The 17466-nt window shown below is 43.6% G+C and overlaps 1 protein-coding gene across 3 annotated transcripts in view; it reads left to right on the forward strand.

The window, feature by feature from the left end:
- The window catches only part of FGF13 (fibroblast growth factor 13), a 329179-nt gene that overhangs the window by 274961 nt on the left and 36752 nt on the right, over window positions 1–17466 (forward strand). For all 3 annotated transcript variants that reach the window (XM_086619401.1, XM_086619400.1, XM_009981323.2), the window contains one exon: window positions 3720–3823. In XM_086619401.1, coding sequence (XP_086475527.1) covers window positions 3720–3823 — 104 coding nt within the window. The remainder of the gene's footprint in view (window positions 1–3719; window positions 3824–17466) is intronic.

A 17466-nucleotide genomic window follows, 5' to 3' on the forward strand; every position in this document is an offset into this window, starting at 1 on the left:
TTATAGCAGGGATGGGGAGAGCTCATGGCCCCCGATAACCAGCTGCTCCTTCGTGCTCCTGACAGCATCCTGAGGCCAGGAGTCTACCATCTCCATTGCTGGCTACCTTAGAGCTGGGTGGGAAGTTTGCCTGAAGATCCCCTTTGGCTCCTGACTTGGGAGGAATTATTTCAAGCTCTGCAGACCCACTGCTTCACGCAGCGTTCACAAAAACAAGGTCGCAGCCACAATTGCAGGGAGTTTAAAAGAAAGCTGAGGTTTTGGAGCACAATTTAGGCAGGAAGTGAAACATGGATTTGAGGAGCCATGGCACTCACCAGACCTTGGTTTTAGCCAAGAGTCCGTGTGATTTGAGGAAGTGCCTCGTGGAAAGGATTTCCTGGCTGAGAAACAGATTTTGCCTCATTAAATGTGTTAAATAGGGCAAAGTTTTAAATCACGGCAGAATTTATTCCCCAATTTTAGCAAGACAGGAAGATTTGAGGACTGACAAAATAAGGAAATATAGGAAACAATATCCTGCAGAAAGCGTACGAAGGTCCAGGCGGCCAAGCCAAGGATGGCACAGACCTCACAGTAATGTACACGTTCATAAATCCAGCTGTGGCTCGCTGCCTGTTATTTAGCAGCTAAATTCTCTGTCAGCTTGTATTGCACAAGGGCCATAGCAAAGATCACCTCTCCCTTCGGCATCGCCAGGTTTTTCATTACGATGCGTACTACGTCCTTGTTTTAAACAGCGCAAAGGTAACAGGGAAAGGCTGGGATGCAAATAACTTCGCATTACCGTACGCCAACACAAACTGATCGTAGCAGCAAACAATCTATTTTCCCGTAGCTGCTTTGCCACCCCTTCAGCCCTATCTGCCCACATGAGGGTCAGCTCCTAGAAACGCGGTAGCATCTCAGAGCCGTTGTCTGCGGCACTGGAGGCTGGCAGAGCAGGGGGCTGCGGGGCTCTGCTCTTGCCCCCGTCAGTGCTTGCTGGTCATGGACAGGCCACTCGCTGTTACAGAAGCTGGACTTGGTGCTGTGCAAGGACCGTGGGAGCAATGGCTGCTGCTAAAGGGGACAGTCCCCTTGTTTCGGTGCAGTGCCAACGGCCCCTCATCTTGGAGGTGGCAGCTGGGGCAGCCTTGGCTGTGTGTCTGTCTGTGCTGGTGTAGGACAGATGGACTGTGCACCCCTCTGGCAGCCGGTCCCTGTCCCCCTCGCTGCAGTCGGCAGCAGAGCCAGCGTCACTCCCCCGCAGCCCTTTTGCAGCTTCTGATGGTCTGTGCCACAGCAGCTGCCGATCCCACCGATGTCTAAACCAGCTTCTGAGTGTGCCTGACCCTCGTCTTGCCTCAAAATAGGGCATGTATGTTTATGGCAGGAAAACGTGCTCAGCTGCTTTCCTCAGCAGCTGAGCACCCACGGCGGTGGGTGCCCCAGCCCTCCCGTGGCAGAAGTCGCTCAGCTCCGTATCTCGGCTCACTTTGCCAAGCACAGCACAGCCAGGAATCGCTCACTAAAACCAGTCTCTGCAGCTTGTGGCTGTGAGCTGTGTCTTCTCAACCATCCCAGGCTTTGCCCTGTCCTCAGCTCATCCACTGGCAGGTCCATCGCACTGTTTACAGTGGAGCCCGTACTCATACCCTTGTGCTGAAAATACCCAAACGCTTGCCTTCCTCGTAAATATGCCATGAAGAAAGCACCTTTCAAAAGAGACCTCCAGGTTCTGCCTGGATACTGAGCTTTAAATCGTGCTCTCCTGCCTACACAGAGATCAGGTGCTGGTTTTTGGGCTTGAACTGCAAAAAAGGGCTCTCCAAGGGAATATTTACTGAGTCAGATAGGGAACGTTTTCTCCCACAAATGAATTCAAGCATTTGATAGAACGAATGAGAAATCCATTTCCCTCACTGAAAATCCAAGTTTTCATTGCCAAAAACTGCACAGAACTGGAGAATTTTGTTTTGTGAGGAGAAAGCCATTTCTGTGGATTTTTGGGCTTGCAGGCGAGCGCGAGGAGGGGCTGTGTGTTTGTGTCTGTGTGCACACTCGTGTGTATGAGAGGGAAAGAAAAACATAGGTATGATTTTATTATCTCCTCCATTTATTTGTTAGTTCTGGATATTTCCACCTGCTCTGCTGTATTCAACCATTGTAGGAGATTCAGTACCCCAAAGGTGCCTCGACCTCAGAGCAGAGCCCCCGTAGCTCACAGTGTGCCAGCGCAGCCGGGGCAGGCTCAGCCCAGCCCTGAGCGTGTCCCTCAGCCATTGCCCCCCCGCCCCGAGCCCACAGCACCCCCCCTTCACCCAGCCATGGGGCCGAGATGCTCAGGTCAACCTGGGACAGCACACGGAGCTGGAGGTCCAGCTACCTGCTGGAAGAGAGTCTGTTTTCACCAGAATTTTGTCCTTCATCCCCAACACAGTGTTAACTTCTGGCCGTGCCTACGTTTGCTTTTTCCTTTTTTTGATACGCTCTTGACAACCCCACACCCAGAATTCAGGATCTGTATGGAATGCTGGCAAGCTGCAAACATTCTTTTAATTATACGTGCCCATTTGGGGTTTGTCTGGCTGAAAAAGCAATTTATAACGGGTCATAATTCTTAGCTTATACTTTTGAAAATAATAAAAATATTTCAAATTCATAATTCAGTTTTAAATTGGCTTCAGACAGCGACCATAAATACCAAACCTCAGCCTGAAGCAGACCGGAGTTTTCCAGCCAAGTAATAAACCATTGGAAATAAGAGCCAGTTTGGCATTACTTCATCTTATCTCCACGTTTCTACAACAGACCAGAAAGAGATGGTTTGGGTTGTGATAACAGTTCTTGAAAATTTTTTTAACTCCTCTTTTTTTTAATCCTACATGTTGAACACAGAGTACTGTATTCAACTCATTATTACTTGTGTTCAATTTTAAGATAGCTGTGAATCTAAGCTATGGCAGAGCTTTGCTTTTTCTTTCTTTATAATTTGCCACTTTACAAACCGGAATCTTCATTTTTTGAAGAGACGTTTCTCTGCTTATAAATACTGCCACTATTAGCATGTATACAAGCACAAACGCAAGCAGAATGTTCGAAGCAGCTCAGTTTTGAAAGCGCAGATTTGGGACTTGATCTAAAGAATATGCTGTCATTTCATTTCATTTATTTAACTCTGTTTTTTCAAACCCATTCTCCTCTCAGAAAGAGAAGAAAAAAAAAAAACCCAATGAGTTTTGAGTGGAAACATTTTCAGATGTTAATGAAGGTTTTTAACTTTTCTGAATTTCATCTTGCGCTTTCCCTTTGGTCAAAATTGTTGACTGAATTTGATCTGAATTTGCCCAAAAAAAAAAAAGTTTTGATCATTTTGTTTTAGGATTTTTTTTTTTTTTTCACTTATTGTCATGAAAAAAAAAACCACAAAACACATTAAGTATGCTCAACTCTACTCAGCAGACTCTGGATTCTGCTCACGAGGCAGGTAAGTCATTTTAGCTCTCAGTACCTCCAATTCACCATCTTCAGAATGGGGGAGATACATTGATGTATAATTTCTAGAAATTGCTGTAGAAGACGACGATAGTAGCAGTATTGTTCTATAGCACACACAAAAACAAATATATGCATGAATGGGTATTTTTTAGTTGGTTCTGGTAGTTATGGCTTATTTCTCTGTCTAATCTGCATACTCTAAAGGATTAATTTTGCTCTCCATCTCCTTTCTCTCCTAGCTTTGTTTAACCTCATACCTGTGGGTTTACGAGTGGTGGCGATTCAGGGGGTTCAAACAAAATTATATCTGGCAATGAACAGTGAAGGATACCTATATACATCAGTAAGTAAACATTTTAAATTCCATTCTCACTGAAATTATGGTAAGAACCTAGTAAATGAATAATTTACTGTTCCAAGAAATCTACTTATAACCGATAGCCATGAGATTGGGCAGTAAATTCAGTGTAGTGGTGATAGTCTGGTTTTAGTGTATTACTCTGTTTCCATTATAGATATATATGGATGTACAGAATGAAACTGCAGTGCCTTTGTTGCAAACTAATGATCCTGGTGAAATAAATAAGAAAAAACGCCACAGCCAAAACCCCAAACAAAAAAGATGCTCTCTCTCGGTCACTGTGGACTGACTGGGCTCATCAGCACGGGGTACAGAGGAAAAGGGACAACTTTGTGGATCACACACATGCCTGAACATGGTTTATATCTTCTCATATAATCTCTATTACTGTTATTAAAAGGGATTAGAGAAAGTAATTTTTTTTCGGTTTGACCAGGATTTTCATATAGAAATGGAATTAGGTGCCAAAATCTTACGATTTGAAGTTGCTGAGTGAGTAAAGAAATGTTTTATTAGCAGTTTTGATGAAGAATGTCGGTTAGTAATTTTCAGTGGCATTTCTCAAGAGACAAAACACTGTTTTTATGAAAAGAAAAAGGACATATTTCAAAATAGACCATTTTTCAATTAAAAACATTTAGTTGAACTATGTTCAGGAGTTTTAATTATAAAGTCTTAATAGATTTTTCCCAAGGAGGAAAACAGGAAAATTTAATTTATTATCTACTACAAATTATTATCTACTATGAACGATTCCCTTAAGGTGCCTTTAATAGTGATAACAATTAAGTAAACTTATTCAAATCTCTGATTCCTTTTGCAATCCTGACAGCTGGGACAAGGGGCAGCTTTGCATATTTTTCCTCTTGTAGCTGCCGGAGCAAAAGCAAATTGGAACTGGCTACGCTTTGGGACAAAGTGAAATTTCAGTGACCGGCATCGAACTCCGCTCTTCTTTTTGCTCTGGCTATTTGCTCAGTGCGGTTAATCCACCGCTCTGTTTGCAGGGCTGTAGCCACGCAGCCGGATCGTGCAAAGCTCCCCGTAATCCCGTGTAGTCACGGTCCTGTGGCTGCACGGTGTCATTTACATTTGCACTGCAAACGTACCTTTGACTGCAGCGTGCGTTTTCATTTACATTAGCATCCTCAGGTGCTCTCTGGCTGCCCGCTCGCTGCGTCGTGCAGGCTGCTACAGGCTCAACTCTGCCTCAGGGACCTGATTACAGCCTACAAATACTTGAGAAAAGATGGTGGGGAGGTAGGGGAAGGGCTCTTTACATTAGTGTTGGGTGATAGAACAAGAGGAAATGGGTATAAGCTTAGTCAGGGGAGGTTCAGGTTGGATGTTAGGAAGTATTTCTTCTCTGAAAGGGTTGTCAGCCACTGGAATAGGCTGCCCAGGGAGGTGGTTGTGTCCCCATCCCTGGATGTGTTTAAGAATAGGGTGGATGATCTACTTAGCGATATGGTTTAATGGGGATTAGGGATGGTTGGACTGGATGATCTCTAAGGTCTTTTCCAACCTAGAAATCTATGAATCTCGTTGAGTCGCATCTCGAGGTGGGATAGAGAGGTTTGTACGTAAAGCGAAATTCCATCGTTACGTGCAACAAACAGGCTCAGTTTGAGTAGGTCAGTTCTTCCATTGCAAGATACGTTCTGGAAGAATCAGATATATTTTTGTAAAGGTGCAAAAATTCTTGCGAAAATGCAGAAAATGGGATGGGGATAGATTCAGCTGCGGTTAACCTACAACGGAGCGGTAACTTCTCATTGTGAGGCATAACCCCAAAGTCAAAGAGACCGTGGAGAGAATGAAGTATTGCTTCTAGTATTCCTCGATGTGAGGAGAAGTGGCAGGATATAACCCTTATTTTGATTAAGTCCAGCTTTTAGTTTGGTAGGTACCAACGCATCTTAGGCAGAGCTCAGAGATTCACTTTGGTTGTAATTTTTGGTATTTGATTAGGGATAGTTCTTCATGTGATCTTGTATGTTACCATGAATAGTGTTTTCCTTGAATCCTTTAGTAACTGTGAATTTAATAGTTTATGCGATTGCAAAATTAAATGAGACATCCCTCTATTTTCCCCTTGATAACAATGGTCATTTTTGCTTCTTTATTAGGCAGCTGTATTTTCTTACATTTATTCTTCTATTTTATTCTTCTTGAACTTGATGGGCTTGGCAAGGCCTTAAACAGAATTTTGTCATGTTGTTGTGTTCCAAACTCGTGTTTTCAAATACTCTTCGCAAAGATGGGTGTCCATTTAATGTTGATCTACCTTTCCAAAGAAAGTTTCCACCCAAGTTCTCAATAATCTGGGTTTATCACCTGGCGCCTTCTGGTTTGGTTAGTTTGTCCTTCACAACAATTGCAAGGAACTGTCTCGGCGGGCAAAATCTCACTCATGTTTCTGTCGATGTGCCCAGGGAACAGACAAGGGCTGGTGAGGAGCATCTGCCCCTACTTCAGCTGCTGTGCAAAAAAGTTGCCACAATTGCAGTTCCAGCACTGTGTTTTAAGTGTTTCTAGCACTTCTTTTGCTGATAATGGTCCTTTCAGCAAGGGATACAGTCTGACAGTCTGATACAAGGGAAATTAGCTCTATATTTTGGGCTGAGTTCTTGGTTGATGTAAAGGAGTCCCAGGAGAGCTTAGCTGATTTATACCAGATGAACATTCACCTGTTCAAGGGATGCCAAGAGGGAGTTTGGGGGAAACAGATCAGCTCAAGTATATGACATCCATCTACACATTCTGAGGGTTTCCAAGCCCTTACAGGGATGTGTTCCTGATGGGATTTGTCAGGAGCAGACAGATGGCAACATGGGATTGATCAGGAGCAAAAACCCCACAAAACACTGTCAAATTCCTGAAGCAAGAATATAAGGAAAAATAGCAATGTACTTGAATTGTAGGTAACTATAACAGATAGTTGTACCATTTCCAGAGAGAAATGAAATTAGCATTGATGATGCAATGTAATAGGCAGAGAGAATATCATGGTCTATGCCATCATCACTTGCTTTCGGTTTTATTGTGACTCTAGTGCTTCAGTCATGCTTGTGTCCGTGCAGAACCATTTCCTTCAGATTGCATTGCTGAAGGTTATGGATTTATTTGGTAAATGGTTTGAAAAACACCCTACTGCCCTGCCATCCCTCTTCTTCACCTCATGCTACTGTCTGTGCCATGCACCTGATAGTGCCTTGTACCCCGAAACACTTCCCAAACGCTGCGCCTGATCAAGGGGCCATTATGTCCGCAGCAATTACCCCACTGGTAAATGGGTAAATTAGACATCTGACTTATGGGAGGATAAACGGAGGCTCAGCGAAGTGCTTTCCCACACCTGTGCAGGAAGACACGTCAGGGTTAACACACCAGGTGTCCTGTTTCCGTGCATCTTGTGCTAAATTGCAATATTAAATCACAGTTCCTTCTCCTTTTAGTGACTGTGGTGAATTCTTCTGGTTTGTCCCTTGTGGTATATTCTTTTAGGTTTCGGCTGTGCAGCAACAAGATTGACTTAGTTGATTCTGAGCATCCTGCATATGGAGAAAATACGTCCTAGCCACAGTCCATTACAGATGTTGGCAAATAGAGAGAATATCTGTGGATCCTGTTTCCTAGTTTGTTGAGCTCTGGCTTTGCCTTGCCTCTTCCTCCCTCGCAGTCTGCCAGGATGGAGGTTCAGGTCTCTGCCCTCAGAGGTAGTCCGCAGTGTGGTTTGCTTCTGATTGAGTGACTGTTCTCAAGAATGAGGTGAATTTGCTCTATGAGGAGATCACTGATGTATAATAAACCTGCAGAGAACAGATATCTGCAGTTGGCTGCCAGAGTTTATAGATAGTTTGTGGCGTCTGTCAGTTAGAGCAAAAATAAGATCTTTAATGTGATGATGAGAGCTCCTTGGGAACAAGGCAGCAACTCAGCTAAGCAAAAAAAAAATATTAAAAGAAATATGTAATTATCTACATTTGTTGTAGAAGTGCGTTAAAAGTTCTGGAGGGCAGGGAAGGGAAGTGACCTTGGTCCCCCGTGCTCTGAGCAGCATGTGCCTCCTCTCCACACTGCCTGGAAAACGTGTCTTCATATCACAGAAGAACACCACAATACCACATTTGAAATGTTTTGGGATTTTTTTTCTGAAAAAAAGTCAGTTTCCTACCAAAGTCAATGGGAGTTGTGCGACTGCATCTCCCAAGCTAAACCCAGCCTCACGATTTTATTTGGGGGCACCTTGTCAGAAGCTATTTGAAGCTGTCTGTCTTCCTGCTGTTTGCTGCTTGAGCATCCATTTAAAATGAAAGCACAAGGTTTGGTTCATCCCTTCTTACACCAGCATCAAGCTGCTGCAAGATGAATTTAACGGTGTTATGGCACTGCTGTCTTACGTAATGAATCATGTTCTTTTGTATTTTAGGATTGCTTTTATTTTATCTTATCTTATTTTTCTTTCTGTGAACCACCACATCTTTCAGATGACCACCATCTATGCCACACTTGAGTTTTTCAGCTTTCATACCCTATGAATTCCTTGTGTTCTTTCGTTGTCTTGAACAAAATAGTGAAAAATATTTTAAGGATCTGTTTGTCAGACGTGTAGTCCTAGAGCTATTGCATTCTCATTAAAGTGATTGTGATGGGATGGAGGAGGCTCACAGCCATAGAGAGTGGCAGCTGAGTGAGGTTCATTAAAGGGGAGGCATGTATGTAGGTGAAGAGAATTAGGTGTACTGCTTGAATTGTACAGAGGCTGAAACATAACCCAAAATACAGCAAATTTGAAAAAAACAACCTGAGAACATCTAGCCATGTATTTTCCATGAAAAAAAATCATATCAGATTTTTTAAAATCATCTAATGATTGTCAGTGAAATGCATATTTCTCCTATGGAATGTTTCAACCCATATCATTGTGTGCTTGTTCAGCCTGTGTACATTGTCAGAAACAGTAAAATTAAATGTGCGCTCCTCATTGCATCCTTCTGGCCAGTCTCGGGAGCCATGCAACTCAGTTTGTAAAGAGGGTTTGTTTTCCATCTTGTCTTGTTCTTGGTTCCTGTGATTTGCCAAAGCGTTTGATTTAATAGTGTCATATGCGAGTAAGCTTACAGCTTCTCCCAGGTTGGGTAGAGCCCTTGTCTAAAAGTAGTTCTTTGCCCTGACTATGTGTGATAGGGCCCACTCTGTCCCTCCCTCCTGCAGCCTTTCAACTCATTTATTGGAAACTCAGGGCATTCAGCCCTTTGTAGGATGGGTATTAGGAAGTGTGCTACACGGCAGTTGTTTGTGCTCGCTTTGTTAGCTGTTCTAGGATGTCCAATATGTTTGAGTTAACAGAGCTGTTGTACGTGGCTTAATTTTGCCATTTCTTGTCTGATGCACTCGGTACAGAGTTAGCATGGGTTTAAGGAGCACGTTGATGTAACACCCTGTGCAGAATTCTATATATAATTTACCCTAAGAGATCATTCAGCTAACATTGTCCTCTGTATGCGAAATAGATTGTCATATATAAGTTTGGTACCTGCACAGAAAGTAAATATTGTATGAAGCGTGCATGTTGATTATAGCCAAGAGAACTGAAATGTGATTAAATTCTCAGAGTGATTCAAAAATTGGTTTTGGTGAGTTGGAGAGAAGAGAAGTTTGTGCATATTTGAATACTGAGCAGTGCAGTGGAGACCTGCTGTAGCTAATGGGAATGGCTGGGGCATTTATAATGAATTACTGGCAAAGAACATTTTTCCACCTCAGGGAAATAGCACAAACCAAGAGATAGGGGAAATAATCAAAAGCTTCATCTAGTTAAATTTGCATGTCAGTATAAATCATATTTTACCATGAATGCTCAAGCGCAGACTATACCTTAATATAGTTCATTCTCTTCAGATACAGGTCTTAGATACAGCCGCAGCACATTTTTCTTTTCATCGCAACACCTTGCTCTATGCTGGATAAACGTGCAACATCCTCATAGTGAGGAGGGCTGCTCTGGCCCTCCCATGACCCAGAATCGTGCTGACAGCCCTTACTGCTCCCACTGCCCCACAGCAAAGGTGGGAAAGGGGGCAGGTGAGGTCAGAGGTTGGTGCTGGGACAGGAGCATGCTCAAAGGAGGTTCCCAGGCTTTGTAGAATCATAGAATCATAGAATCATGGAATAGTTTGCGTTGGAAGGGACCTTAAAGATCGTCTAGTTCCAACGCCCCTGCCATGGGCAGGGCCACCTTCTATTAGACCAGGTTGCTCAAAGCCTCATCCAACCTGGCCGTGAACACCTCCAGGGATGGGGCACGCACAGCTTCTCTGGGCAACCTGTTCCAGTGCCTCACCACCCTCAGAGGGAAGAATTTCTTCCTTAGATCTAATAAAAATCTCTCCTCTTTCAGTTGAAAGCCATTGCCCCTTGTGCTGTCACTACATGCCCTTGTAAAAAGTCCCTCTCCAGCTTTCTTGTAGCCCCCTTAGGTACTGGAAGGCTGCTAGGAGGTCTCCCCAGAGCCTTCTCTTTTCCAGGCTGAACAACCCCAACTCTCTCAGCCTGTCTGCATAGGAGAGGTGCTCCAGCCCTCGGATCATCTTTGTGGCCCTCCTCTGGACCTGCATCAACAGCTGGTTGAGAATGAAGGAGAGAATTATTAGGAGACTCAGCAAGCTGAAAGTCTCAGAGCTTATACACTGCTTTTCTCTAGAAGTCATCCCCCAGGCATCTGAAATCCACTGAGGTGCCACTGCAGGTGGTGAGAGTTGACGACACTCAGCACCTTCTAAGATACGGCTTCATAAGAGGAGCCCAGGCATGAGAACGTGATGCTGCAGGACTGTGCACTGCACAGATCCTGACAGACCTGCAATTAGACACCTGTGCAATGGTTTCCTAACAGAATGGCTGTTAAATATCAGCAGTGGAATTGTTGTTTGTGCAAGAACAGTTTCAACGTCCTACGAGATAAATAATATACATGTGAAGTAGATAAAAGACTAGAAGTGCATCCACTCTCTTTGTTAGTCATTTGCTAATCAATGCCCAAGTCCTTGGGCGAAAAAACAGAAAGTCTTTATAAGCTCAGACTTCATGTGTTGCTCAGAGCGGAAATTTGGGACTGGGAAAGCTCAGAAATGTGGCTGAAATGGCATGTAGCTCACAAGGCCCCGTTTTTCAGTCCATTGCGCTGCACACTGGGGTCACAGTGACACAAACCCAGCGTGATGCCAAAAAAAAACCAAAAAACAAACCCTTGATGGAATTTGGAACAGGACCCGAGTTTGATAGTTTGGCACCTGGATCACACACCGCTTGCTTCCAGCATTGCATTTCGGCCCCGCGCCAGCAAACAAGGAGTACTGAGTTCCAGGACTTCCAGGCTACTCACAACTCTTCACTGTCACGTTGCAAAGCATGTTTGGCAGGCGAGAGCTGTAAGCAGATAAGGTTTGAGCAGACGGCGTGAGTTGCGAAGTGCGAGAATAAGAGCATTGCTGGGTTCTCGGCGTGTTCAGTTGGGATCGTATCTTCAGATCGCTGAACGACGGGTTACATGGCTATGATTCAGCAGAGCCAATGAGAAACATGCCGCTTTTCTCTCCTAAATTTGGTGTGGGTGCTCCATGTTGTGACCAGTGGCATAGGTACCTGTGGGGTGATGTGTGCCTGCTCCCTGTAGGGCTGGGCTCTTGTGCAGTTTGCTGTGAAAATATGTATATTAGTATTTACGTGCATTTTTGAGTTGTTGCAGCTTTTTTCCTGATCTATCTTCAAGATCAGAAACAAGATAATTTTCCAGACTTACCCTGGTTTTTTAGAATGTGGCTTAATCGAAAGAAAATACCATTATGCAACCTCAGCTTCGTTCCTACGCTTGCCTTTCCTTCCAGAAAGCTGTCTGCCTTCCCTTCTTCCACCCAGAAGGGCTTCCCCTCCCTCTCGTGCTGCAGGTTGAGTTAATGAGCAGCTCTTGTCACAGTGACTCAGCAGCGCTTCTGCTTGGTTACTCTCGCTCCGTAACCTGCCGACGAGATGGCTCACCCCGACGGCGCTCGCAGCCTCCTATGGGCTGTAAATGCCCATGTGAAGATGAAGGTGTAAACAAGGATGCTGGAGCAATCAAAGACACTCCCCAAAGCGTCCCCAAACCAACGGGAGTTGGTTGGCACTGGAAAACAAACTCATAACTTGAGTAGAAGCTAACCCAAGATGACACCGAAAGATTCATCACATTTGTTAAATCTGCAGGAAGCATTTTCCACTCAGCACATCGTTCAGCTGGGAAACTCGTCGTAATGGGATGCCGAGGATGGCATCATTTTGGTGGGTTCATATATATCATTTAGGTAAATTCTTGAAAGAAAAATGCTGCGAAATACAATAACGTCACGTTTGACTTAGAAATGTCCTGAAATCACAGCTCACCAGAGGCTGGGGAAGTGCGCTGGGAAAATATCGGGATAGAATTCTCTTTTTCTTATACTCTCCCATAGGCATCTCTAGTTTGTCAAAGACAAGTCAACGGGGTGAGAAAGATGTGCCCTCACTGGTCAGTCCTGTTGCAGCATCCCACTGATGTTTTCTTTATGGGTCAGTTTTCAGGAGACTGTTGCTGCTCTGATGAGAAATACCCAAAAGTGTTCGTTAACCCTGATTGCAGGATCTGCAGGAAAAAAGTGGTTGTGGTGAGAGTATGGGACTGGGGTGAGAATGGGCTGCAGGAAAAGCTGAAGGAGGAGGTGGAAGTGTGCCTGTTCCTGCACATGCATGTTCCTACGCCCGTTCTTGTGTGTACCTGTTGCTGCAGGGCAGGACCTGGAGCTTTAGCTGTTTAGGACAAACAAAATTTGGCAGCTCCTGTGCTAAAAGTAAGTAAAGGGCAATTCAGTTCCCTGAAATGACTATCCATCAATCCAGGCTGGCATCATCAACAGATCTGTTGTGTGGGGGTATTCAGAGTGACTTTATTAAACATGTTTTTGTGTCTTTTTACCTTCATGTAGCCCTGCAGTTGTGACAGTGCTAAGAGGAAGGGAATTCAGTTCTGTTCCTTCTTGGCAGCCTCAAGAGAAATGTTTACTGCTTTCTGGCCGCTTACATCCTTGCAAACCCACTGAAAGCATCCTTTTCCTGGCAGAACTTTTATTGCAAGTGATGAGGTGCAAAAACCGAGGCTCCAGCTTGACTGTAAAAGCTCACGTTGCATTTGTAGTGTTGTCAGTCAAAAGGCATCTTTTGAAAAGTCTCCTAAACAAAACCGATGGGGAGTCAGTGGGCAAGAAAAAGGAGTTGTTATCCCCAAGATTCTGAGTTTTATGGTTGCTTTTGGGAACTGCGGCATGACTGGAGAGGGTTTCCAAAGGAAACTCTGTTCCTTCAGTGGCAGAGAGCCTGAATGCCATCCTCTTGGCAGGACTTCTTAGTACTGAAACCAGAGACACCTGTACGAGTCCTAGAAAGCAGGATAAACACAGTGTGTGGTAGAGAAGCTAGGCAGGGACAAAGGAAACCGAAAAGTTGTCATGTTTAGGTTGTGCCCTTGAAGCCTTGGTTTCAGAAACTAACATTTCCATAGATAAGCTAATCGTTGGAGGTAGGCCTGCTCAATTCCTGGATGGAAAAATCTAAAAAGGGTCTGGGAAAGAAAACAAGTCTGTTGAATAAAAATTGTATCAAGAAACTTGCATTTCCATACTGAACTGCCTTCACTAGGATTAACAAGGGAATCCAAAATTTAGAATGGATTAGGGAGTCTTGGGATATAATGCCAATGTGATAGGGATTACCAGCAGATTGGATAGCTTAAATTATTGAACAGATAAGACCTTTCATATTTTACGTTCTGTGGATGCCACAGGTGCTACCACATTGTTTTTCATTTTTGTAATTTTACCCAAACGGCACTGAATATTGAGCGGTACCGTTCTTCTAAAATTAAATCCACTGGGGAGCTAAGCAAAACAGGCATGATAATCGGTGAAGTACAGTTCTGTTTATTTAAAGCCTCAGGAGGGATCTGAGCGCGCTACTTTGAGAAGCACAGCACAAGAGGCTGTCTGCTTTATACAGCAGTCTTCCCCTTTCCTTACTCTGATAACACTGAATGCACGTTAATGAGGAAGTCAATTTAGACGCTCCATCCTCATCCCCAGAGCAGTTTTGGATGTAAAAAAAAAATCCTATTACGAGATAGCAGTGTTCTTCTTGAACCCGAGTGTTGGTGGGACCTCGCATTTGAGCTGCCTGGCAATGGCAAAACCTCAAAGGACTTGTGAGGGCACGTTTCCTCGAACAACAACTCCAGAACTAATGTTTTAATAAAATGGGTCTAGCAAACTGAAAAGAGTGGGCTGTTCCTCACCCTGCTGGTACTTGCGGCCTCCAACTAACCTTGAAGACCTACCGTATTTTTATAAGGAGGATGTCTCATGGAGCTGGTACACAAATAAGAAGCAGAGTTTCATAAATGTGAAGGTTTCAGTTCAGGTTTTAGGCAAAAGTTCACGTCAATTCTCATCCTATTCTCGTTATTTCACACCAGCGTGCTCAGATCTAGAGGAGCATCTGCTGCCAGCTGAGCCATATTGACACTGACAGAAGGCACAATAAGCTCAGAGTAAATAAGTGAATGATCTGAAACAGAACAAAAAAGCCAAAGAAATTCTAATAACTGGAATAGACTCAGTTTGAAGTGCAGAGCTGTTCCCTTCACCTGACGAACTAAGAGTTTAATGGGCTTGATATTGCAAACCCTTTCTCGTGTAAGTAATCCTTACTCAAGCAAGCAGTTTTCATTGACTGCATGCCAGAGGAAGAATTAATTTATCTGAATAAGATTTTCAGGATCTGGACAAGACAGCCATTGATTTGCAATATGAAATTTCTCTGTGATTAAAAAATGAACAGAGCATTTAGGAGGCCAGGGAAGCTTAATGGCTGCAATAAGTTCCCCTTTGCCTGGAGACGGGTCCCAAGGCCTGGAACACTGATCAGGAACAGGGAGAGCAGCAGACCTCAGTCTTGAATGCCCAGAGGGTTTATTCAGTGTCATGGTGAAAGACTTGAGCCCTTGGATTGACGCATTCTCTGGAAATGAATGCCCAGAGCTTCGCTTGGAGCCATGCAGTAGCTGGAGTAATGCTTTCCTATGAAGTAACTCTGCAAGTGCAGAACCAGGTGTTGTGTTGTTCACAAATAACCCCTCTCTTCAAATGCCGTACACTTTTGGACGTTTGCTTTTAGGACTTAAAGTTTTCTGGCAGACGCATGTGAAAATCTCTTTGTTCTCCAGGCATGGGGCAGCGTCAGCTCCTTTCTCCAGGAGCGCTGTGATAAGGTTCACCAGTGAGCACAGCATACTTTCTTCTGACACCTTTCTGCGAAAGGCAGTGCATGCCTGGTGTCACGGATGAGCACGGATGACTGAGTTTGTGTTACCGCCGTTGGGCGTCATGAAACCGGAGCCAACTTCACTCACCTATTTTTGAAAAATCTTGACTTTAATTTATGCTTTAGCTGCCTCTGTGTGAAACAAAGATTTACTGTGTACTCTAGACGGAGAGACTGGGAGCTTGCTCCATGGGCAGTAGAGTTCAGCGCAGATTTCCTTAGGCTTTTTCTTCGGGTAATTATTGCAGCTGTGGCAGAAAAGACCTGAAAGAGCTTTATGCAAATTGTTGATTTCTACCACGTTTGTTAATTGTTTCCCAAATTTGCATTTCTAATCAGTGAGATGCCAAAAAACACCTGTACCCTCCAAGTGTTGCGCTAGCAGTTTATATTTCCTTTAATTACGCCTGTAGGAACAATACCAGAATGGCAAGCATTTATTATAAAAACTCGTAGCCCTTACAACTAAACCATCAATAATATTTTTCTTCACAAAATTATGTCCAGCAGCAGTGGCAGGGAAAGGGCATTCCCTGCTCATCAGCCAGTAGCCGTTGCACTGATAATATATCTTCCCGAACAGCATCGATCTGATAGCACTCAAAGTACGTGTTTATGCATCATCTCTATCGCAGAGCCCAGGCAACACGATGTCTAGAGGCCATACAGTGATTTCCCCACGGTGAATTCCTGAAGATCTTGAAATTTCAGGCTGAGGAGGAGACAGTCTAGATGTAGCTTGGGAATATCTGTGCTAAAAAAAACAACCTCCTTTTGTATTGTTAACCGAGAAGATGAGCATAGTCACCCTGGCTTGGTTGTGAATCATCTGATGAAGCTTCATTTGCTACCCAACGGCAAACCCTCAGCACTTGCAGCCCTTCATTTTATTATCACAGGAATGACAGTAAAAGAAGACAAGTGATTTTTTTCCTTCTCATTTAATACCAGGCTTTCTGTTGTTGAGCTGTTTTGTTTTCCTCTGGCTCTGACAGTCTTCTAAACAGCAGTTGCTTCTCTTGTGAAACAATTGGAGTTAATGTGGGTAATTGTGATAGTTACGGCCTTTACTTTTTGATATAGCAATTATCCAATCTGTACGTTTCACTGAGTCAAGCAATGTTGGTAAAACTAAGTTGTCATTAGGCTGATCTCTGTGGAGACTGTGACTACAGAAAGGCCAAATCCAAGCATCTCTTTCTCAAAACAAGTGTTGAGTAACCTAGAATTGAAAGTTTCCTCTGCCTTGGACCCTCTCGGGTTGTATCTTCCACATCACTGTGTCAGCTGCAGCAAGGTCACACACGTTATGAAGAGAAGAGTTTGCTCCTTTGCTGTTTTGGCATTTTTAAAGGTCTATGGGCAGAAAGTCTTGTGAGGTTTTACAGGTCGTGTAGGTCTTAAACCCAAATCAAAGCACTTCAAGCTGAGGTAGAAGTTGCCATTTCTGTAGGACAGCAATAAATATGGCAGGTACGTAAAGAGCCCAAATCACTCTTTTAAGTAGAGAGTTTTGTGAGTGTATATTGATTACTTCCAAAATGAAGTAATGTCTTTTCCTTCCACCTTTCTGAAAAGTGGGTTCACAAAGCTACAGAAAATTTCATTCCTCTCTAACCTCCAAGATCCTGAAAGCCTGATTAAAATTTTATTTCCTTGGAAAAAGTCTTCTGAAATAATATTTTTGCATCACTACCAACCTGATGCTACAACCATTTAGTTTCTTAATACAATGATAAGAAATATATCTGTTATACAGACATGACATGAAGATGTCATGTCTATATAACAGATATGACATGACATACAAATCTATATATAGAGAATGACATACAAATCTATATCTAGAGAATAAACAGAGGGAGACAACACCCAAACCTTTAAGCAGGGTTGTGGAGCTCTGTGTAGTTATATACTGGAACCTGGAATAAAACTTCAGCTGAGATTTGGGCATGGGGGACAGGGGAGCCTCCAACAAACAACAGAAACAGAGGTGTGCCAAAACTCAGGGCTTTTGTCCAAGTCCTGGTCTCGCCAAGCGTAGAACTTGGCTTAGGCTCAACCTGGATTTAAGACAGCTTACTTGTGTTTGGTTTTGTGGTTTTTTTTCTTTCCTTTTTCAAATAGAAATCACGACGAAGCTAGCTCTGTGTTTTAACTTCATAGCATGAATTTAATTTCATTGGTGTGAGCCAGGCTGCTCTAATTCTTACCTGTTCCTAGACAGGCCTTGCTGC

Source organism: Tauraco erythrolophus, chromosome 13 (assembly GCF_009769465.1).
Source record: "Tauraco erythrolophus isolate bTauEry1 chromosome 13, bTauEry1.pri, whole genome shotgun sequence".
NCBI lineage: Eukaryota > Metazoa > Chordata > Aves > Musophagiformes > Musophagidae > Tauraco > Tauraco erythrolophus.